We start from the raw sequence: 24,311 nt of genomic DNA, 5'->3' as shown, positions 1-24,311 counted from the left end.
CTCTTGGGGGGGGCGGCTGCTAAAGAGCATATAATGCAAGCAGGCAAGGCAAAATTTGTGGGGGAATCAGAGTGCAGGGAAATGAAGTGACTTCTGGGGGTCACACAACAGCAGAGAGCCCAGATTCATCCACCACAGTCCTACATTTCGTCCAGTGGTCCACACCTCTCAGGCTTTCAGCCACACTGTGAGTATGAGTAGACATTGGATTATTTTAGTTTTGGACCTCAAAGGATTCAATGTCACGTATTGAGTCTCCTGGATGATCCTTTTATAGCTTTAAGGCAAGTTATCTTCAGGAGATACTTGTAGATGTAGAAGAGGAGAGGTGGCTCAGCCAAAGTGAATTAAAAATAATAATAAAGAAAAAGGCAAGGAGAGGGGGAACCCCAAGGATTCACAGCCCCACACACCATCCAGTGATCCATTCTGTCATTGAGGCTTTCCTAACTTTTAACTCTACCATTAGAATGTTGTAAAGAGCATGGTAATTTTAGGAAAAGGATTACAGCCTATGTGTGACAGATTCTGCTTGTATTACACCATCTTAGCTGCAGGTTTGTTAAGGGAGGTACGTGAATTTACTCCATATTTAAATATGGGTAGCTAAGAGCAGAATTTGGCCATACTACTCTGATATATACCGCGTAAAAGCACTTTAAAATTTGTATTTCTTGCTAAATAGCATAAAATTACATCCTTTCAGGTTAATTAAACCGTTTTGCAGTGCTGGTTGCTGTTGATGGGATATTTAAATGTCAGATTCAGAATAAGCACTTATGCTTCCTGATTATAAATGGCTTCCTTTTAAATACCCCGGACGTACGTATATGGTCAATACATCTAAAGTGCGGGGATTTCTGCTTTTCTCAATCTGCATTTTCGTTTGGTTTACAATAGGCTCCAACACCCACTGGTATCAAAGACTGAATAAAGACTCTCAGCAACTGAATAAAACCTGATTAGGCCCAACATGGTATTCCTTACATAGCCCAAAATTTCCAGTGAAGGCAGTGGAGTATTCAGGAGGAAAGGATACACAAAAGTGGCCTCACACTGACTGTCTGAAGCTTCGTTGTAAGAATCTAGGAGCAACCTTTCCAAATTTGTTTCCCTGGGGGCTGGCAAACAAACACCACGCTGCAAGAACTGAACGGACCAGGAGACAATAGCAAGTCCCAGTTTTGGAGGCCGTACTATGGTTCTGTCCTCTGCAGCCTTTGTGTCACTGAACGTCCCCTCTGCAGCTTCATGTGAAGTGGGATGGAGGTATGGATGTGCTGCCTCGGTGCTTATGGAATGGGTCTTCCTCCTGCAAGGGTCTGGGAAGAGTCTCTACCGAGGACCACGAGCGGAAGGAGATGAACTAAAATCACTTCTGTTTTGTCAGTGATTCCTGATACTGCAGAAGAATGATGGAGCTCTCAGCCTGTTTGTATACCTAGGTCCGTATAGGCAGGAGTAATTCATTGGCCTGTGTGTAGAGAACCAAACCAAAGAGACTGGGTCAAAGGAGGGAAATGCATTGGCTTGAATTTCATGCCTTTTCTTGGGAGGTATTTTGACTTCCTAATAAGGAAAGTCTTAAAAGGTAGGAATATATAGGCAGTCCCCTTATGGAAGTTTCTGTGATATTTTTATACGTGCTTATGTATCACCCATGTAAACAAAGTTCCGAGTCCCTAATTCTAATGCTGAGAGTTTATAGCACATTATTGTTTTGACGCTAATCAGGGTAGCTCCCATGGAGAGCCTTGATTCACTTCAGAAAACCAAAGAATGCTCTGAAAATGGTAATACACTGTAGCTATTTCATTGTAATTGGAGGCTGTCTGTGCCTCGCGGAAATTACCAGGCAAGCATTCTTGAAAATGTCAGAATTTTCAAGTTAGTTCTATTTAAAATGGGGGAGCAAGAATGCGAGGGGATGGATAGAAAATTGGAGGGCTGTGTGATTCAAACTTGAAGTGCAGTTTGTAATAATGAAAGATGATCAACTTTGGGGGTGGGGAAATCATCTCTTAGGTTTTCTAAATTACAGGATGTATAAAAACATCCACTTATTCTACATATACTGTTACTTTAATAAAAGGCACCACTTTAGGAAATGAAAGGCTTTGGAATATCGCCAAACATCTTAGTTCTATTTATCATCAAAAGGTGGGGTTTTTTCATTATCCGTGGAGTTTGTGGGGTAGTTGAATAATTTGCAGGAATTTGAGTGTTTGATACCAGACTGCAAACTCTGTATTTATCTTCTTTCAGTGTTCATATTGCAAATACAGGCATGATAAGATTTCCTGTTGGTGTTATAACTGTATCAGGATTTGGCAATTGGTCTGCTGCTAATCTCGTAATGTGCATTTGTGTCTATATTTAAATTAATTGGAACACTGTATCAGAAAATACTGCTCTTAAATTATTTTATGTATAAATGGCGGGGGGGAGGGGGGGAGAGAGAGAGAGAGACTGGATGCTGTAAATACAGAGTGCTGATGAATACTCAAGTAGTAAATAGAAATATCTTAGAAGTCATTGCTGACAGTAATAAAGGCAGCAATTTGATTTCATCTGTGGATAATAAACTGGTTTCACATTGCAATAAAAGTGGTGCTTATGTTATATTAATATTTATTAGCACTTATTGATGTTAGACTTTCGTTGTTATCTTTTCTTCACATCACAGCCATTTTATAAAAATTCAAGTTAAATTGCTACACAATAAGCAATTAAAAGTGTTTGTGTATGTGAGAGAGAAAAAAATCGGTCTGCGGAGATACTCCTGTACGGAAGGGCAGAGCCTGACTGCCTAGGAATCTAGAGCCTTGTGCTCAAAATGATGGAGTTATGTGAGTTGCCACTAGTTAAAGATTTGGCTCTCTGAATGCATATTTCAACACATGAGCACTGTTCTGCTCTTTATATCAGAATGGTTTGTATGGGTTTCCTGTTGTTTAACGATGTATTTTTGTGTTCCTTGCTTTGTCTGTGTGCGGTGCCTCATAAAGGTAAGAGATTATGTATTACATTCAGTGGCCTTTTTTGTGTGATGTGCAAAGGGTTGCTAACTTGCAGGATAAAGTGAGTCAGAAAGTGATCTGATCCAAATTTAACCAAATTTGTACATCTCTAAATTTAGAGAATAGCTGAATGGCAAGGCAGATATATTTTCATTTCCATCAGTGACAAGGACAGAGTGTTGGCGGGTGCCTGTTAACAGCTATATGGTGTGGTTTTGATACTCATATATGTGTGTATGGGTGGGAAAAGACTAGTTACTAACTTTTATTTATCATGAGCCTGTTTCTTCTTTGACTGCTTTTAAATCACTCTTGGGCTTGATGTTCCATCAGTGCAGATAATTCTTGTGCAGAAGGTGCGCTGTGGTCTTGAGTCATGTTTTTGCCCTCTGAGTAGAAAGACTTGCATTGGACTTGGATTTTTATCACTATGAAAACTGAAACATAGACCCTTTTAAAATAAGCCAGGTACCAGGCAAGGTAAGACAAAACAAAATTCTTTTTGTTGATCTTACAATCAGACTTCGATATCAGTAATTTCAGAAAACAGGTTCAAGTTTATCCTTCACTTGAGCATAACCCTGAGTTTAACATGTATATAATTCACATGTCTTCAGTAGGATTGATCATGTGCTTGTAACTGAGTTTGTGTTTACCTGCTTTTCTGTGCTGGGGTCTTAATCTTTTCGATTATTCTAATTCTTTGGCCAAATATTGTCCTTGGAGACTTGACCAGTGAAAGCAAGAACATGTCCCCTCTGCTTTTATACAAGACATTTAGTTAATGGGTACAACTGTTTTGTTTTTTCTCAGTGAGATCCTTGTTACAGACCTCTAGCCTGTTTCTCGTGTTTGATTTTATTAAGACCCCAGTTCAGTGACTGTGTCATCAAATTTGCACGTATAGTGATGGATTGTGATATTGCAAACAATTTGATTGTTGCATCCCTCACTGAATCAAACAATGAGACTGGCTGGATTGGAGACGAGTTCATTTTTACACACGAGATCACTGAACTAGCAGTGATTGAATAGGTAATACCAGAAAGTGCATGACAGCTTTGATAAGATTTAAGTAACATTGTGTTTCCTGTAGTTTGCTGAAGTGGTGATGATGATTTAAGGGTCTTACCTTAAATGTTTACTGTCCTTACGTGTGTAAAATACAAACACAAGTCAGCCTTACAATGTAATATTAATTTCTCTTTAAAGAATCAGTACACTAACATTTTTAAGACACAGCTGTTTTAGCAAAATAGTAATGAGAATATTGTAGATATTTGGCAGGGATACTATGGGGTATGATTTTAGAAGACTGTATGTGGTAATTAATTAGCATTTGCTCTCATAAAATCCCACCATCCTATTCACTGATTTCACAATGTTTTCTTCAGAGTGAAACATTACTGTATTCATTTCCCCCTGCACTTGTCTTTTCAAAATACAAGCCAATAATCTGTATGCTGTCGTTTTGTATCACTTTTTAATGTTTCTTGTTATGGGGGAAGTTAGACACTGCATTTGTTAGTATTGCTGGAAAAGAAAAGCCCAACCTCCCTAATAAGTATGAGAAGATAAAAAGCTTCAGGTTTCTGCTATGTCTGTGTTCTTAATGTGGGCTTTAAAGCCAGAGGAAGTGGCTCTGAACCACCACTGTGATGGCTCAAAGTGTTTACACTTCGTTCTCAAGTCTTGAGGAATATGAGCGCAAACTCTGGTTCCTCTAGCCTGAGTCCAGAAATTGTTTCTGAATTTAGAAGTTATTACATAGAACCAGAATCAGCCTGTGTCTTGATATGCATGATGTCCTTCAATAAGTTTAAGTTTAGAAGTCTTCTCAATAACAAAGTATTCCTCAACAAATTTTATAAGCATTTCCAAATGTGTGAATTTGGAATATCTTCACTGAAGTCAAGTATAGTGAAGCTAGGTTTGTACAAGCAGGGTTAATCTACAAGCTTGCATCACTAGCATGTCTTTAACCATTTTCCTAATAACAATACAATAGTGTAGTATGCCATTAATGATTTATTATTACATTTTCTTTGAAAAGGAATTTTTAATTTAAAAAACCCTCCATCTTTGTCACCTGTTCATCTTAATTTTTATGATTTTTTCAATTTACAGTGTTAGCGTGTAGACTATACAGAACTTTCACGTCCGTAAGTAGAAGATAACTGAAGATCTGAGTAGCATCCCTTACCAACATTTTGCTTTTTGGGTCAATGGCATGATAAAAACAACCCTGTTTGAGTAAGAGCCAGTCACTCTAAAAAATTAATAGAAATTTCAGGTAGTAAAGTTATCTTTGTATCTCCCTGGCAATTATTTTGGATTTAAGATACCATTGTCCAATTAAAAAAAAAAAAAAAAAAATACCATTTTTCCCCTTTTAACTCAGGGCTGAAGTCCTGATCTCTGCAATGATATCTGTATGGCTACATGCACAGACCTTCATTGATCTGAGTTAAGGCTCATAAAGGTTCACGGTTCTGCCTTTAGGAAGACATTATTGTTGCGCTGTCTAGTTTGCAAAGTATGCAAGCTGAAAACATAGGCCATACTTTCTCCCTATGTCTTTTATTTCTAGCATAAGAGATTTAGACTAGATCTTTGGAAGTACTTTGGTGCTGAAGTGCACCTAGCTGTCTGGAGTTCAAAACTTCGATCCTCAAACTCTGCTCAGTAGCTGTCAAGTCTGGACCCAGGTGAAATCCTTAAATGCCTCTATTTCTACTAGGCGTATTCCCTGTGCGCCAAAATGTTTGCATTGGGGCATTGTAAGAACTGCTGTCATGTTAACAGGGTTGAACAACAAGGTGGCCAAAGCATTGATTGGAATTGTTGGTTGTCTTTTCCCCCAAGCGTTCTCTAACCACTGGGCCACAAGACCACGTTCGTTCTTCTCTCACTGACTAATTTAGCAGAAAAGCTTGGAAGAAGGGTCTTTCTCCCAAGTGTGTTCTGATAGTTAAATGGCTTACAGAGCCATGTGTGAGTGTAGGAACTGAAATCTTCCTTCTCTGGAGTAGGTGAACTCCTGAGAAACTGGTTGAAGGGAAAGACGGGAAGGAGGAAGAAAGGAAAGCACAGCTTGCTTGGAGTGTGTTTTGAATGAAAGTGGTTGAACACAGATTAGTCCTCAGAAGGGGGCTCAAGGAGGTGAATCCCAGTGGGAATGAAGCAGGACTCCTCTTTCAGAGCAAAGTACCGAGGCCTGGAGTCAGCAATGCAGTAAAACAGTCCTATGGAACATATCTATCTAGACCTCTGTCTTCTGCCCTAGGGTGCTGGTTTGCAAATCTCTTCCCAAGGTGCCCCTTCATACTGTTTGGATACCCTACACAGGGAAACTTGGATGCCTAATTGAGAACTGCAGTAAGGCACCTAAGAGCTGGATACTGTGCCGTGCAATACCTTCATGCGTTTGTGGATTCAGTTCTAGGTACTGAGCTGTTGACACCTCAAAGGTGATGTTTCCAGGCTTGCCGAGAAGCAAACCTTCAGGTGTCCGGAGAATATTAATGGTTACATCTGAAGCATGTAAGGATTTTACTGTCTTTAAGGCTTGACAGCAGCTGGGGGACGGGGGTTGAGAAGGTGATTTTGAGCTCTTTAGCTGGAGCTGGGTTGGACACAGGCACATTGGGGCTTTTTCTGAAGCTCAGCCTGCTAGGACCGTGAAAGATGTCCCAGTATCCAGGTTTAAGTAGGAGCCAGAAAAATTCACACAGGCTAGATGGTAGACCAGAGTTGCGGTTTGATTTTTTTTCTGGTTTTCTTCTTACAATTTCTGCACTTCAGAAATAGATACAATTTCTAGGCTTGGAAACAAAGGAACCTTTGCTGACTTTAGCGTTTATAAGGCTATTTCTGCTAGCACTAATATTAATGTAGCATGCAAGCCTTTGACACTGTTCCCCTCAGCATTCTTCTGGAGAAACTGGCTGCTCATGGCTTGGACGGGCGCACTCTTCGCTGGGTAAAAAACTGGCTGGATGGTCAGGGAGGTGGTTGAGTCACCATCACTGGAGGTGTTTAGATATGGTATTTAGGTATGTGGATGAGGTGCTTAGGCACACCGTTTATTGGTGGACTTGGCAGTGCTAGGTTACCGGTTGGACTTGATGATCTTAAAGGTCTTTTCCAACCTAAATCACAGAATCACTAAGGTTGGAAAAAACCTGTAAGATCATCAAGTCCAACCATCAATTAACACCACCATGCCCACTAAATTATGTCCCACAATGCCTTGTCCATGCGTTCCTTGAACACCTCCAGTGAGGGTGACTCCACCACTTCCCTGGGCAGCTTATTCCAGTGTTTCACTGGAAATGATTCTATAATTCTATGATCTCAGGAAGAAGAAGAGATTTTCTACTTACTAACTCTAAAATTTCCTGGCCCTGTCATTGTAGGGAAACACTGGTGCTCCACATCGGTATTTTTACAACTCTGGAAAAATATTATGTGTAATATATTATTATGTGTTCTGAAGTGTGTGTTTGTGTATTCATGTACATATAGTGTGTGTATATATTGTATGTATATATTTATGAATTTATTTATATAAGCATAAATTTGCCAAATCCTGTTACTGTCTGAACAAATCAACTTATAAGATCAGACTTTTTATTTGGATCATCAAAGAATCAATTACATTTGTAAGTGAATACTGTAGAGTTCATCACCCTCCAAAACTTAAAGTGCTGCTATATTTCAGGATTTTCTTTTAATTAGAAGAAGGCACCTACGCAGCAATATCTGCAATGATTTTTCACAGCTGCAATCCTGGAACTGTGGAATACCAAAGTGAAGAATTCGATAGCAACCGTAATTCAGCCATGCTGTACTAAAGCAGTATTTTCCGCTGGGTTTTGTTGATGGACAGGTGGCTCAATATTGCTGAGTAGTCTGCCTAAAAAAAAATAAAGCAAGCTTATGGGATGTTCTGCACATTCAAATTAACGTTTCCTGGGAAAGTTATTGCTTCCTTTTTCCTAACTAATTATATTAACAGTAGAATTTTAAGATCAGTCATATTTATGCACACTTGATATGGAAGTCAGGTAAAATCTTCATGTTCCTTCCCCAAATTCTGTGCTCAAGGAAGTTACTTTTGGTAGCAACATCCAGCTATTTCGGCTGAACTGATCTAATAGCTTCCTTTCTCCGAAAAGGTTGGAAGCATCATTCCATTTTTCTGTTCCCCTGCCTTTGTGGGGTTTGTCTTCCCCTCCCTCCCCCAGCTAAGAAACGTTGCTTTTCCCCTTGCCTTTGTTCTGTTCCGTGTTGGAGACTTTCCTAAGCTAATTCAACTAGCAGAAAACTTTCTTTATCCTGGTTAGCAAGCTGAATTAGCTCAGCTCAGGGCCTGACAAAAGGGACTGTGTGGCAGCGAGCAATTAGATCGTCTCAGGCTGTCACTTCCCCCATGTTTTCCAGTTCTTCAGAGTGACTGAAGAATGCATAATAAAAACTCAGAGCAAGAACTGCAAAAGCAGCTCTGAGCCCTGTGGGTGCTAAGGTGGAATAATTTGGAAGATAACCTTAATTTTTCAGTAGCTGCTAATAGGCTGCATGGGCCATTCTGATAGGTGAGGGTTCCTAAATCCCCAAGGAATGATGGTCATCTCCTCCTTTATTCCCCCTCCCTTTCCCTCCCCTAATCCTTGAGTCCTGCAGCTGTGGTAGAGCAGTAGTACTTTAGCAGCTGCTGGGGCTCTGTTGAAGATTTTCACTCGTGCTTGAACTCACTTGAGGGAGAGGCTAGAAACTGCTTTGTGCCACATGCTGTGAGTGCATCTTTCCCTTTACTCAGAAAGATTTCCCCAGACTGTGAACAGAGAAGAAGTAATTTGGAGACATTAGTCATTAAAAACAACATCAACCTGGAACAGTTCTGTAGTTAAACAGCACATCTTTTATGAATCAGCTGAGCAAAAGACTATAGGTGTGATCACAGCTGCTGAGTGGTGGTGTTGCAACTCGGTGAGACTATACTCATTTGTGCAGGAGGTGGAGACTTAATTAATTGAATATGATTTCTGAATAAAGCTTCAAATCACAGAACAGGTATGTGCATGCTAATGCAGTTCACCTAGCCAAACTTTCTTACTTTCTTCTTTTTTTCTTTTCTTTTCTTTTCTTTTCTTTTTTTTCTTTTCAGAAATTTAGAATGTGATCTAATGACTGTTTGACTGTTTCCTTTGATAAAAACAATGGTGCCTTAAAAAACCCACTAACCAGTAAATAATGTGATGGAAGCTGTGCTTAAGAACAAGTATTTGGCACAGCTATTTGTCCTCTTGCGTAAGTAACCAGTGGGATTTCTGAAGCAGGGGAACTCGGGAACTTTCTTCATCGTGTTTTTCCTTTGCCAGAATACATACCCACAGTGTGTTCAAACAGAGTTTGTGTTTTTGAGTTTACCCAGATGGGAATGTGCATGTGGCAAGTAGAGGTAGTGGTATGAAAAGTCTGAGAGCAGTGGTAAAAGCAGAGATAAATTAGATGGTGCTCTGAAAAGCCTAAGAGCCACGGTAAAAGCAGAAAACTGTTTGCTTTACCTCTACATATACTCCTCTGATACCCTCATGAGCTTTGATACCACTGTGGGTTTCCTTGCAGATGAGTGGTGTTGAAAGGGATGAGTCGGAATACCTCGGCAGCAATTAAGGATTGGGTCACACCATGGTTTTCAATGCAGGTTTGGAATTTAAGGTGGTACCTTGCCTCCCGCTGCTTGGTGCTACCCCGGTACCGGTACCGGGCCTTGTCAGGGGCAGTGAGAGCGGTTGTGGGCTGTTTCAGTGCCAAAGCATCCGGTGTGGTTTGAGTCGTCGTTAATTGGCTGTAATGAGGGCTGGTTTAAATGGTATCTTTAGTGCTCAAAGAAAGGATGGGTTCAAAAATACTGATCCTTTAAAAAAGCAACAGGACTTGTTGTGTTTCTGATTGTCTACTTGATAACAATAATAAATGTGCATTCGAGAGCGTGATTAATGAATTCTGAGTAAAGAGACAGGGAGTGGGGAAAAGAAACACTTTTAAAAGCTGGAAGAGAAATCTTTTAATTTCTCTGAAATTCCAGTTAATTTACTGTTTACACAAAATACGTGCCTGAAGTGCAGTCTCCTTGGGATACGATCCGAGTGTGAGACTGAAATATGCCATTACTCCACCAGATTATTAGAAATACCATGCACAGTGATTTCACTATATTTTGAAACTGAAGAATGATTTCCACAGATTTTTATAGAAGTTAAGTCTAGAAGGAAAGAAAAAATAGGTATGCGTGCACGTCTTGCAGGAGCCTCAAAGTTATATCCAAGCGCACAGTGCTTTTATTGGTGGACTATATGGAAAAATAACAGCATTCAGATGTTTAGGTTAGCTGGAGGACAGCAACTATCCTGGATTATTGAGGTAAGGTGCAGCAAGTTTTAAGTCAGATGAACTTGGAGGTTGCGTATAGTGCTTGGCATTTATATAAAGCAAGCTCAAGGTTGAATGCAGCATTCAAGTTGTAAAATGGATGTAGAATGGGTAAAAAAACCCTGCAATTACTTCAGTGACGATCCATTCAGGTTAAGAATTTTCATCTTTGCTGTTGCCATAGCAATCTGTTCCCCTGTCACTACCACATTAAAAATCCATTCTGTAAAACTGTTGTTGCCAATATTGAACACATAACAGACAAAAACATTTTTTTAATAGCTTAGGTGTCTTATTTGCAACACGAAGAAGACCTAGATCTTAGAGAGATGCATATGTACTTTAAAAAGAAAAAGATTAGTGTTCCTATATTACATTGCAGGAACACAATATTTGTGCTGCAGTATTGATGTCAGTATAAAATAGTTTGCAAATAATACAGCAATGCAGTGTCAGTTGAACTCAAATAATTGAACTGTTCTGCTAAGATATAACAAACCCATATGTTCCTGAGTTAAGTATTTATTTTGGTAACATGCTGTAGTGAAAGGCTTTTGAAACTATGTGGCTCTTTAACCTTCTGTTACTCATTGAGTCTGATTCTCTTCAGTGATTGACTTCAGTGATTTTATCTGTACTAGTGTCATTCTGGAATGGGAGGAGAGTTGTGTCCCCTAACAGTTTTACAGCTGTGATCTAATCCTAAACTGTTCATGTACCCCAGCTCAACAATGAGTTTGTACGGATAATGAATTGTAGGAAGAGCAGGTCCTTAAGCGTTTGTTAGTGCATCCAAATGAGGGAGGAAAGGAATTTGTAATTCGAAGCAAACATAGCAATGGTCTGACAAATATATTTACCCAAACTGAGTAAAATATAAATATCTCTCAATAAAGTAGAGATAGATAGCTGGAGAGAGAGAGGGTGATATATGTGTGTATTCATTCCGGGCTGAAATGCAGAAGTTTACTAAAATCACAAATGTGCGTAAGTCATGGATTTGAAAACTCGGGCACTGACTCAAGAAGTCATACATAACATAATAGTAGGAAACTGAACGTATGGCCCTTAGTCTGATCGTTGACAATGTAAATCTCATCCTTGTTTCTGCCTCAGCATCCTCTTATCCTCTAACCATTTCTAGCCTTCATCCTTTGAATTCTTATTCTCTGTCCTTACCATACTTCTTTGTTTCACTTTTTATGTCTTCTACTTGCCGCTGTCCCCACACTTCTATCTGTCAGCTGTCTTTGAGATCCTTGATCTGGGGATGGTGTTAATTCAGTGCAGGAGAAGCATAGGAGGAGAAAATGTAGCAAATAGTTCCAATGCTATTGGGTATTAATAGAAGAATTGAGGGCGAGAAGCGATTTTCTTTTTTAACTGCACTTGGCAATATCTTCTAAATCTTTCGTTTCCTTTTGGTTACATGGGAGGCAGTGCTTTTTTTGTCTTTTAACGCAACTCTGTCCTCCTGTTTTGGGGCTTTTGGGGTTGGTTTTCTTTTTTAAAATTCTTATTATTTTCTTAGTGAGGAAGCTGACCACTGAAAAAGATTATTTCATTTGCATCCCTTCACCTGTTTTTGCAATTCGAAATGTGACCCGTTGGAGCCTGTTAGTGGATGATATTTACCCAGCGACCTACGCAGTGGGCCTGCTGCCGTTCCTCTCCGAGGGCATCTGTGCATTGCTCGGGCGGAAAGGGTGTCCCTGCCATGCCAGATACCTGCCTGCTCTGCAGAGGTCACTGAAGGCGGGGGTCTGGAAGGGGGTTGTGTTGCAGCCACATGCGTTCATTAGCCATTAACTCCTACAGCGGGTGATGCGGTGGCTGAGGCTCCTGTTCCAGTCCGGGGCTGGGGCTGCTGCTTGAGGTAGGAGGTAGCAAGGGCTCACGAGCTCCCAGCTGCTTGCCTGCGATCGTAACTGCTGCTGGATGTAAAGTTTAGTGGATTAGACAGTAGGAAATACACCTGATGCATTTGTTTTTGTTTGGAAAAAATTCTCAGTATAAAGATAGTAAATCTGGCTTAAACGCATAGAATCAAATCAAAACAATTCTGAGGCAAACTGAGACTTGGCTCTTCACTTTCCCCCATCGCTGCACGTTTCTGTGCTCCCTCCACATCGTAGGTGTTTCAGGGGGTCACCAGAAAAGCCCAAGTAGACTTAGAGGAGAGATTTGGAGTTATCTTTGACTTTTATGGACCTTTTTTATTAAAATGCTTAGAGCTGTAAATGTAGAAATAAGAAACTCATTTATCTTGACAAAAGTGCTGCCATAAACTATTCAGCACTCATAAAATAACCTTTTAAATTATTGTTTCTGCTGGTATCGATAAATTCATACAAAGTGCTTAAAGGTCAGGCATTGCCAGAAAAATGTCTTTTCAGCTTGTTAATTAAAGGTTTATAAGAATGTGCACCAGCTTGCTCTTTGGACAAATTGGAAAAACGGAAGGAGAAAAAAAAAAAAGGCCCACATGGATGAAAATGATAGTGTGGAATTAGTGAGTGACGAGTCTTTGACCCACCGGGCTCACCATGGCAAGCCTGGAGAGTTTGTGAGTGAAAGTAGGTGGCACTGTTAATGGGAGGGAAAAGTTTCTTTCCCTTTTTTGGGGGGGAGGTATCTTGCTTGCTCACCTCTTGCAGCCCGTGGGCTTGAGCTGGGGCCCCAGCTAGAACTGAAGAATGAAGGTGAGTGGGAGCGGTATTCGTCCCGTTACCGCTTGAGCCAGGGGGAGTTTGTCCAGTTCTCACTGCCTGGCCAAGAACATCAGATAAGGACGTTTACTTTTTTATTTGCCAGGCAAGTGGCTTTATCTGCTCGTTTACTTACCAGTTAAACTGGAACAAAGCAGTGCTCTGGAATGCACTGAAAAATGTACCCAGAGCCAAACTGCCCAACCATCCATTCTAGCACCTGCACCTCCTTCATTGCAGAGACGGCAGCTGCGATTCCCTCTGTTTTATACTTCGCCTCTTTCGCCCATCATCCTGGAGACGACCTGGCCTGATCATTAAAATCTGACCTGGAAATTAGGCGCCTCAGAGGTGACTCTACATCAACAGATGAGATGAGGTTAATCAATCACATGGATGAGACACTGGAAGTAAGAAGTCTGGCTTGCATTTCTACCTGCACAACAGTCTAGCCCTGACAACATTATTTTACCTCTAAATCTCAATTTTTTTCATCACTAAAATGGAGACAATAACACTGACCTAGGTGAAGTACCCTGAGATAACAGATGAAATGTGTTACAGGAAAAGTACAGAGGTTTCTGTCATTGAATTCTGCTGATCCAACAGCTTGAACTATTTATTGCCCAAGCTGGGAAACAATAACAAAACAATGTAAATAGTGAAAAGTAAAATAGATTCTGTGATATCTCTCTGTCTGAACATACTGTAGTGCTATTATTAATGTGAGATTAAGGTTTTGAATCTTCCCTTGGCCATATGATTTTTATACTGAGATTGTTTCCTTGAATATTAAGTAAGAGATCCTTACTATAAAACCGTTTGTAAACAGGAGGCTGCATCTTTGTCACTGAAAATTTCATGACCTAAGAATGCAATAATTTGGTTTTGTTCTCTCGAGATCACTGCGGAACTCCTACTTCAGGAAAATAAATCTGACGGATTTTTTGAGAGTGCAGGTGACAGAACTCATGATAGTTCATTTCTCTGATACCCACAGACAATACATCCTGGCTTTGTCTTCAAGTGACGCGAAGAGAACAGTGCAGAGTAGTTTTATGGCATTTCTTGTTTCTTTTCTCATTCCCATTCCTTTTGGCTCAGTTGTTCAGTGTTTTGAAACATAAAACAGAATTGGCCCAACGATGCACCCAGAGACTGAGATGAGCTCCTTCCTCACAGGACAGAGGCATTCTGTTCTAGGCAGGGTTGGTTTGCTGGTTTTTTTAGCTTGTGATTGATATTTGAAGTAGTACAAGAAAAGAGATTTGTTGCTCAGGCACGGAGTTGTTGTGCATCCTACCAATTGATAACTGTATCTTATCTAACTTCTGAGTAATTTGATTCTTATCTTTATAGTCAATTCCCAATTTCACTGAGTGACGGCACTTTGTATTTTAATACATGGTGTTCTGTTGGCCACTTTGAAAATCCTTGCAAATCCACGTCTAGCTGTAGGAACAGGAATATCAGAATGTGTGTTTTCAAGGTCAGAGGTAGCATATATAAAAATGACAAGAGGTGCAGCCACACTTTAAGCACAACCTTCCAGAAGGAAGAACTTCTTGTTTTAGCTTTCTGTAGAGGGTATATGTGCAGCCCGGGAGAAGTTGTGGTGCTCCTGGTGTTTCCAGGGAAAACTCAGGCTTCAGTGCATTGTGAAAGAAATCTCATTCTATATATAAGGAGCGTTGGGATGGAGGGAAAATGTAGATCATACTTGTGATAAACTTTCAGTTCCTCTAGTCTGGGTTGGAAAGTTCACTTTGGTATTCACCTTAAAAAGTAAATAACTGGGCTGAATTGACTGTTGTGCGTGCTAATATAAAGCAGGAAGTTGGGCTATGTCTAATAAGCGGCAATAGCAGCAGGCGGCAGCTCAAGTTCTCCTTCTCTCCAGACTGCAGGAATTCATCACATTGTCCTTCCCAATGTGCGAGGCTGTGATACGGGAGCCAGGGCAAAGGGGTAATTCATTCAGATAGTTTATAGTATCCTTCCCGTTGCTTTTTATTCCATGTGTCACCCTCTAAGGACAACTGCGGTGGAAATACCCCCTTCTGTTCCTCGCTCTGCTGCCAATACCTTTACTTCTGCAGGAAGGTATAACTTACTTGTTCTGGCATCCATGGGTGGAAATGCTGCTTTCTCCACCTCCCCCCGCCCCTGCCCTAGGCTCAAGACAGAATTTTAATGGAGTATATTTTTCCATGGATAAGCCAGGGTATTGATAATCCACGAGTACTCAGGAAAAATTGTCTTGCATGTTCATAACTGTACAGCTCTCCTTGTTTAACTCCAGCAAATCTTATGCAAATTTTAGTCTTTGCTGAATATATAACATCACACCCCCAAATGTCTCCGAGAGGATTCGCAGAGTTAAAAATATAAACTCCGTAGGACAAGTTTATTGAAAATATTCTGCATGAAAATGCATGGTATTCTTATCAAACACTGGAGTTAGCATGAAATAGACCGTTTTGCCACGCTGTTGTTGAGGGCTGAGGAGAACATATCGGCGCGGACCTGACGCAGTTTCACTTTCCTTGAGCTGATTACATTATAGTTTCCTTTCTATTGACGAATTTCATTACCAGATTGGGGTAATATTAGCATACTTTATCTTACTGGCTGTGAGCCGATACTTTTGTTTTGAGGGGAGTTAAATTTAGAGAAATTAAGTTGAATCTATTTTTCTTTCTTTATTAGCTATTTCTAGCAGCCTGGTAAGTTTTTGTGATCAGTGACTAAGTGCCTTTTGCTGTTATAACAACAATCATCTGCTTGCTTATATTGCCATGTCATCCCAACAGCAATTAAGAAATGTCAAGATTGAAGTTATAAAAACTTGCCTTAAGAATATTGGCCAGTTAACCAAAATATGAACTGTAATCAGGGATGAAGGAATGAAAGAAGTTGAAGGGGAAAAGTTAGCTATGTTCTTTAGACCTATGGCCTGATCTTAAATTTATAAGCTATCTGTCCTTTTTAATGGAGAAAATAAAGTACAAGTTATTTCACACATCTCAGATCCAGTATTTTAGGAGCCTCTGGGGGTGAGGCTTGAAGAAGAGTTGCCATTCAGACCATCTGTAACAGAATGCATAAATGGACATCTGTAGATATCTGTATCGCTACAGAGAGATGAAAATTCAGCAAAGGATTGGAGCTGAACAGACACAGAGATTTTTGGTCAGGGGGAAACTTGTGTATACTTGACTCTGTATTACAGAAACATGATGTGCTTATTCTTGGTATCCAACTGTATTCATAACGGTTAAAGATGATATTGGGTTAACAAGTATCACTTCTCCATCTACAAAGTAAACTTCATGTAGAATGCAGCAATATATTTGCTCATAGAAGGAGCTACCTCAGATATCTTATACTGGGTACTATTGAAAGGCATTTAAAGAATAATACAGTCATCAGGCACAGTCAACATGGGTTCACAAAAGGGAAGTCCTGTTTAACTAATTTGATATCCTTCTATGATAAGGTCACCCACCCAGTGGATGAAGGGAAGGCGGTGGGTGTAGTTTTTCTGGATTTTAGTAAGGCTTTTGATGCTGTCCCTCACAGCATCCTTCTGGACAAGTTGTCCAGCTGTGGGATGAGCGGGATCACGCTGTGCTGGGTGAAGAACTGGCTGAAGGGCAGGGCTCAAAGGGTTGTAGTGAATGGGGCCACATCTGGCTGGTGACCGGTCACCAGCGGTGTTCCTCAGGGTTCAATTCTAGGGTCAGTGCTGTTCAATATATTTATCAATGATCTGGATGCAGGAGTTGAACGCACCGTTAGCAAGTTTGCTGATGATACCAAACTGGGAGGTGCTGTTGAGTCTCTTGAGGAAGAGGAGGCCTTCAGAGGGTTCTAGATAGATTGGAGCATTGGGCTGTGATTAACGGGATGAAATGTAACAAGTCGAAATGCCGGATTCTGCACCTAGGATGGAGTAATGCTGGGAACAAGTATAAATCGGGAGAGGAGTGGCTAGAGAGCAGCCCTGCAGAAGGGGATCTGGGGGTGCTGGTTGACAGCAGACTCAACATGAGTCAGCAGCGTGCCCTGGCAGCCGAGAGGGCAAACCGCATCCTGGGGTGCATCGAACACAGCGTAACCAGACGGTCAAAAGAGGTGATTATCCCACTGTATTCAGCGCTGGTGCGGCACCACCTTGGGTATTGTGTGCAGTTCTGGGCCCCACAATTTAAGAAGGATGTGAAGGTCCTTGAACACGTTCAGAGGAGGTCAACAAAGCTGGTGACAGGGCTGGAAGGCACGTCCTATAAGGAGCGGCTAAGGACTCTGGGTTTGTCTAGTTTGGAGAAAAGGAGGCTGAGGGGCCACCTCATGGCTCTCTACAGCTTCCTGAGGAGGGGAACTGGAGAGGGAGGTGCTGAGCTCTTCTCTCTGGTACCCAGTGATAGGACGTGTGGAAATGGTTCAAAGCTGCACCAGGGGAGGTTTAGACTGGACATTAGGAAGCATTTCTTTACTGAGAGGGTGGTCAAACACTGGAACAGGCTTCCTAGAGAGGTGGTCGATGCTCCAAGCCTGTCAGTGTTTAAGAGGCATTTGGAAAATGCCCTTAACAATAGGCTTTAACTTTTGGTCAGCCCTGAAGTGGTCAGGCAGTTGGACTAGTAGGTCCCTTCCAACTGAAACAGTCTATTCTATTCTATTCTCTCTTAAATAAGCTTTGAATAAATTTGTTGTACAACTAAGAGGAGGGTGAGGAGAAAAAATAAACATGGATAGTAATAGCTTCTGTGTCAGCCCAAATGGATGTCGTCTTAGCTGAATGTTATGTTACAGCGTGCTGTAGTAGATTTATAGGTAGCTTTCAGTTTTAATAATTCAGTATTTACTCTTTACTAAGACACAGTGAACTTCCCTTATGACCCTGGCTACCATGAAATGCATCATCATACCAATGCACATTTTGAAGTTTCACTGTGGTGCGTTTCACCTTTCTTCAGGTCTCTTCTGAAAACGAGCTAGTGCCTAGGCAGCCTTCAGCCGTGGCAGCACATTTGTGTTTTCTTTGTGTGCCAAAAAATCTTCACGACAATGAGATGTAACCTTTGCACGCAGAATTACTGCATGCTCTAAGGAGACAATAGGCTTTACTTAACAGTGCTTTGTAGAGATGGTTAAAGAGAAGGAAGAGTCTCTGACTCTTTAGGCAGAAGAGAGTGAGTTTCAAATGGACTCATGTATTATACCCTTCCGTTGTAAGTTGGGAAGAGACAAAGAGCTGGAAGGGGAACCGCTGGGTCGGGCAGATTCTCTCTGGGGAAGCTGTGCAAGTGTTTTAAGCTGTGTTCAACTGTTTTTCTTCCAACAGACTTTGGGAACTATCACTGCAGTGCCCATTAAGGTTCCTCAGGTCAGCTCCTTGCAGAGGTTGGCAGGACAAGGACCAGCAGTGCTACCTCAGGTACAAAATACAGTTCCAAAGCGGGGTTTGTGTCATTTTATATGTATTCTACTCTGTTCCTGTTTGGTGCCCAGGCCTGGGTAGGTCAGCACACTCATTTTGCTGAATAAAGACTCACCTGCAGTGAGTTGAACAGCAGAGTTGTGATTTTCTCCAATTTGTGAAAAAAAAGATAAATCAGTTTTCTTCTGGGAGCATACTGTTAGCACAATGAAACGCTATAAAAAATATTGCAGATTCATTTTGGAAGAACAAACTACATACGGTGAAATGTAAATTTATGCTTTATAAGATGAATCTCACAAATCACAGCGGTAAAAATCTGCAATTCTGTAATTAAAAAAAGTGGTGGAAGTATTAAGCTGTCTGTTCAATATTTAGCCTCACACATTCTTTTACTAGCTTATTTGCCTTATCCCTGTCTATCCCAGCATAAAGTTTTGCCCCAGCTAACCCAGGTGCCAGACTAAGGGAAGATTGGCTGGGTAGGAGTGAAAGGAGAGTTACACTCACAGATTTTTAAAATCTCTTCAAACTGTGTTTTCTTTTCTGAATATCCATCACTGTTTCCCTAACCATACACTTCATTCCCCATTTCAACCCTCTTTCTCAAAATTTTTGGATGTCGTTTTCAACAAGTGTTTTGCTTGCAGTTGTAGGGTTTGCTTTTCAGATTCATGATTATTAAGTATAAATATAGTTCTCCCTGTGTGGCCCTTAGAGGTCTATTTCTCATATGTGAACACTTTTCTAGCATTGAAGTCAATGTTGGGTCTTCCTATTGTTCCTCTATTTTTTTTCCTAATATTTTCTTAGTGGCAGAATCTAGTAGAAGATCTGTGAGCTAAATCTGCCTGGAGGAAGGAGTATTTCCAAGATAAAGTTCTTAAATTCTCTCTTTAAATTACATTTTGTGGAAGGCAAAGTTGTGAACATAAAGGAAGGTTATAGTTTTCTTATCAAGTTCAAGGCTTTGCTTTTCAGTTGTTCTTACAGCATGATAATACATTGATTTCTGCCATTTTGGGGTGTCAAAGATGAGCAGATTGCTCCTGAAAATAGATGAGGTTCAACAGCAGCTGAAAGACCTGTAACAGGGGCTTAAATTATCATTAAGGTTATGTTTCAGCTATGATGATGGCATTGCAAATGCTGCACTTAGAGAAGCATCAATGTTCTATACCTTTGTTAAGTAGAAAAATTTTCATCCAGTGTAAGATTCAATTCTGAAGAATTGGAAAAAGTGGAGGGAGCTGATTTCCTCAACTTTGTGAAAAGAACAGATATCCTTTCTGTCTTGGTGTTTAGCTCATTATTTTTTTTTGTAGTGCACTTTGTTTCACTCCTTTCCTAGCACAGCCTTCCATTTCAGAGCTGTTTGTGCAATCATGCTTAATACTAATGAAACACCGACCTTTCCTCAGCAGCCCTAAGCCATAGTTCACTAAATTTTCTATTTCATATAGATAGCATGGGGAATAACCACACAGCAATCTCATTTCTGTCAAAACAAAAAAATGAAGTAGGCAGCTGTAGGTAAGACCACGTTATCTGAGGGACGTCTTATGTTCTGAGTTTTTTCTGGCTTTTTCCCAGGCCAATACCTCCTCCTTCAGCAACAGCTTGCCCCATTTACAGGCTATGTCCTCCTTTGCAGTTCATCATGGTCTATATGTTCCTCTCCCATCAAAGCTTACAGAGAAGTTTAAAATTTCCATATTGTTTCCTAGTGGGGAACTCCCTCCACCCATCAAAGCTTTCTGCTTGATGTCTAAGAGAGATCAAGTTTTCGTCTACAAGTGGGAAGTTTTGCCAAATGCCTTCAAAATATATTTAATATAGCTGTAAATCAGAGTGCTGTAAAGCTGTCATTCCCAGATACAGCTGGATACAGGAGATCAGGGAGGCCACTGTCAGTGAGCTGCAGCACTGTATCGCTGTGAAAGCTCTCCTTTGTGATAACTGTAGGTGAGTGCATAGTCATCTCTGGCAAATCTTGAGGGTCGGTAGGAATCTGTGGCCCCGGAGGACTGGAAGCTTCAGCTGGAAATATAAAAATACCAGGAAGCAAGGCCATGTAATACCACAAAGGTATTATAGTAAAGAACATCTCCCTTTTCTCCCTCACAGCTCTGAGAAAACAAGCGCCAAATTAAAAATAATTTTTGAAATTAAGGGGCGTATAGTATCTTCCAGTAGGAGCTGGAAAAAGTACAGAATTAAATCCTATCACAGGCCATGTCCTCTCGGCTATTATGCATCAGACTTGGTGTCGTGGTTTAACCCCAGCCAGCAACTAAGCACCACAGAGCTGCTCGCGCACTCCCCCCCAGTGGGACGGGGGAGGGAGATGGAGAAAAGGTTAAAACTCATGGGTTGAGATATAAACAATTTAATAGCACAGAAGAGGAAGATAATAATAATAATGATGATGATGATGATAAAAGAATACACAGAACAAGTGATGCACAATGCAGTTGCTCATGACCCGCTGACCGATGCCCAGCCCATTCCCGAGCAGCGGTCCTACCCCCACCTCCAGCCAACTCCTCCCCATTTTTTTTTTTAGTTCATCATGACGTCATATGGTATGGAATGTCCCTCTGGCCAGTTTGGGTCAGCTGTCCTGGCTGTGTCCCCTCCCAGCTTCTTGTGCACCCCCAGCCGCCTTGCTGACAGGGCAGCGTGAGAAGCTGAAAAGTCCTTGACTGTGTGAGCACTGCTCAGCAACAACTACAGCATCAGTGTGTTATTAACATTATTCTCATCCTAAATCCAAAACACAGTACTATACCAGCTACAAGGAAGAACATTAACTCCATCCCAGCCCAAACCAGGACACTTGGTTACAGAGTGGGCTGGTTACTAACCTTTTGCGCCCCGTGGGTGACAGGCATGGCTCCTGTACCTTGCCCTGAGTTAGTGGCACAATCCTACCGTTCTGGGACTGATTTTCTGAGAGGCAGCTTTGCCACCATTTCCCAAGCACACTAACGAGCAGGGTCCAGCTGAGTTTGGCATCTGCTAAAACCTTTGCTTTGGGTGCCTGTGTAGCAGCAGATTAAAGGGACAGCTTTTTCAAAACAAAACAATATTCACCACTCCTCTACCAAGAAGTCCGTAGTATTTCGCACAAAGAATTAAAGCAGTACAATGTCCGTACTCATGCATGGTAGCTATAGCTGGGTCTTGTGCTGCAAGGTATGGCACCTTCCCCAACCTCCATCTCTGCGAAGTCTGGCTTTACCGGTGAATTGTGTAGAGCCCTAACAGCAATGAAACCATAGCAGCAAAGGCTTCCATAAGCCCACCTGCGTGCCTGCCTATTTACTCGAGCAGCTAAGTCTAGGTGTAGTTTGTGCAAGTGCCGTGGCAGGCACAGTGGCAATCACCTAAGCTGGCTGTACGTGCTGCTGCCTCTCTTCTTGTCTTTGGAGGGGTGGAAAGCCTGGATGGATCCCTTTTGGGATCCCTGCCATTTTAGGAACCTTCTTGTCTCTGCGTCGCCCTCTGGAAGTGGCTTCACTCTTAGCCAGACCGATTGCACTTGTTTCAGGTGCATGTAGGTAAGTGGGATTAATCCAGGTCAGTGTCTGCGTTCTTGGCAGCACACCGATTGCTACCTGACATTTCTCCTTTTGGCCAACCTCATAATTTCTTTGGGATTTCAGACTCCCTTTAGATTTAGATGTAGGCATGAGAGGCATAAACTTTGCCAGGCTGGCTGGAAAGAAACAGGGGACTCCTCCATTTAAGGGCCCCTCATCACATCTAAAGGAGTTTCATATTTTTGATGCTTTCATTCCCCTCGTCTAGACAGCCTCTTTTGATATAACTCTATGCAACCAAGCAGGAAAATACCACACAAGTAAACTGAGGCACTTAACAATACTTACGTAAAGTAATACATACAGCTTTCTCATTTTCCACATTTGTACAGCTACTTGTCATTTGTTTTCTTCATTTGAATGGGTTTATGATATGACCCCCTGGGAGCTCTTCCAGATGGGGAATGAAGTTTCAAAATCTGCACATTCACAAATGGCAGCAAAAGCCCATCACTTAGTGCAGAACTGCTATTAAATGGTGAACAAACAAACATTAATTACACGTTCATTGCACAATACAAACAATGTTTCTTTAGGCATTCGTTATTTGCCAAAACAAGTGTCTTTGACGGACCTTTTCTCTTTTCTTTTTTTTAATATTTTTTTACAGCATATGAAGTTGTTTTTGCTTCCATCAAATAAATAAATTTCTGTGATGTTTGGGAAGTTAATTCCAGGTAGTCTTTCTTTTCTTACTTTGGCCTTTGAGTTTTCTAGCTGGCTGAGATGGTTTGAAACTGCAGACTCTCCACTGTACTCTGAGAAGCAAATCCTGGAGGTTCTCCACTCAAACACACGGGTGACGCACTCTCTTACTCTTGAGCTGTTCCTCTGCTTTATGGCACCCATCAACTGTAAGGAGGCGGTGGCCTTATGTCAGGTTGGGGTTCCAATTTCCAGCTGCAGTGCAGACAGTCCGTCTATTTTGAATTGGTTTACATAAAAATTTAAGTCGCACTGTAGCCACCTGAAGGCATGTGGGAAATCTTATTGTCTGTTCTTCGAATGAAGATTTTAAATGAAATGGTGAAGATATTAAAATAAACCTCCCATTTTGTTGGCAGTAATTTGGGCCCAATCCAATTCTCGTTCAAATTAATGGAGAGACTGTGATGATTTGAATAGCAGTTAAATCAGATTATAATGCTATTTCCCTGACCTATTTTTCCAGTCCTGGTTGAAGGCAGGGCTCGGGATGGCTTTGCTCATGACACTGCTGATTAGAGTAGAGCAGAGAGTCGCGTAGCGGACGCCTGCGGTGGAGCTGTCACGCAGGTTAGCGGTGAAAAGAAACAGGTTCGCACAACCGCTTTCGATGAAACGTGGGTGTTTTTCAATTGACTCGGGCCAGTTCTGCTCTCAGGTGCTGCTTATTTTTTATCTTCTGTAGTGATTTTAATAAGCATAGTCCGGTAGGGTCTGAATTCGGTCACTGGGCTGCAGGCTGCTTTGGGACAGGGGTTGTTTTGTCACCGTGTGTTTGTTCATCACTGGGTACCGCGTGAGCCCAGCCAGAGACCGCGGTCCCTAGATGTTCCCAAAACTTAAACGCACGTTCTCATTTTTAAAATCTCTTGTTATAGTTCTCATGAGCGCAGTTCCACTGATAGCTGCCGCTTCTCTTCATGTGTGTACCAAAACCATCCACTACTCCCGGCTTCCTCGGTGATAGGGCTTCTGGAAGATTTCTTGAAAGGAAAACGACTCCTGTAGAGAGAACCCAAGTTGTGTGATGCCACTGTGCACTGTAGAAGAAATGTGTTAACAGATTGGTCTGTGGCAAAGCCTCTCTTTGTTTGCATCATACGTCTGGAAAAAAAAAAAATCATTATTTTTAAGTGTAATGTGTTAAGACTGTGCATAGCCATTAGAAAATGGGAAAATATTACTAAATGCAAGTCCGCCTTTTGTGAAACGGGGAAAAAAGCTAGCAGATATACATGTTTGTACAAAAAGTTACACAGAATTGTGCAATGGAGAGAAAAGAGCAGTTTATTGTTTGTTTGAGTAAGGAATAATTGAATTGGGTAAAGTCGCTATTACAATATCAGAGGAGAAAAGGACTATAATCCCCTGAGGGATGTCATGCACCTTT

At 41.3% G+C, this 24,311-nt stretch overlaps 1 protein-coding gene across 3 annotated transcripts in view; it reads left to right on the top strand.

The window, feature by feature from the left end:
* The window catches only part of PHF21B (PHD finger protein 21B), a 166,658-nt gene that overhangs the window by 106,082 nt on the left and 36,265 nt on the right, over nt 1–24,311 (top strand). For all 3 annotated transcript variants that reach the window (XM_059816752.1, XM_059816751.1, XM_059816750.1), the window contains one exon: nt 18,516–18,608. In XM_059816752.1, the coding sequence (XP_059672735.1) occupies nt 18,516–18,608 (93 nt within the window). The remainder of the gene's footprint in view (nt 1–18,515; nt 18,609–24,311) is intronic.

This window comes from Gavia stellata, chromosome 4 (genome assembly GCF_030936135.1).
Source record: "Gavia stellata isolate bGavSte3 chromosome 4, bGavSte3.hap2, whole genome shotgun sequence".
NCBI classification, from domain to species: domain Eukaryota; kingdom Metazoa; phylum Chordata; class Aves; order Gaviiformes; family Gaviidae; genus Gavia; species Gavia stellata.
This window is presented reverse-complemented; position numbering and strand designations above follow the sequence as displayed.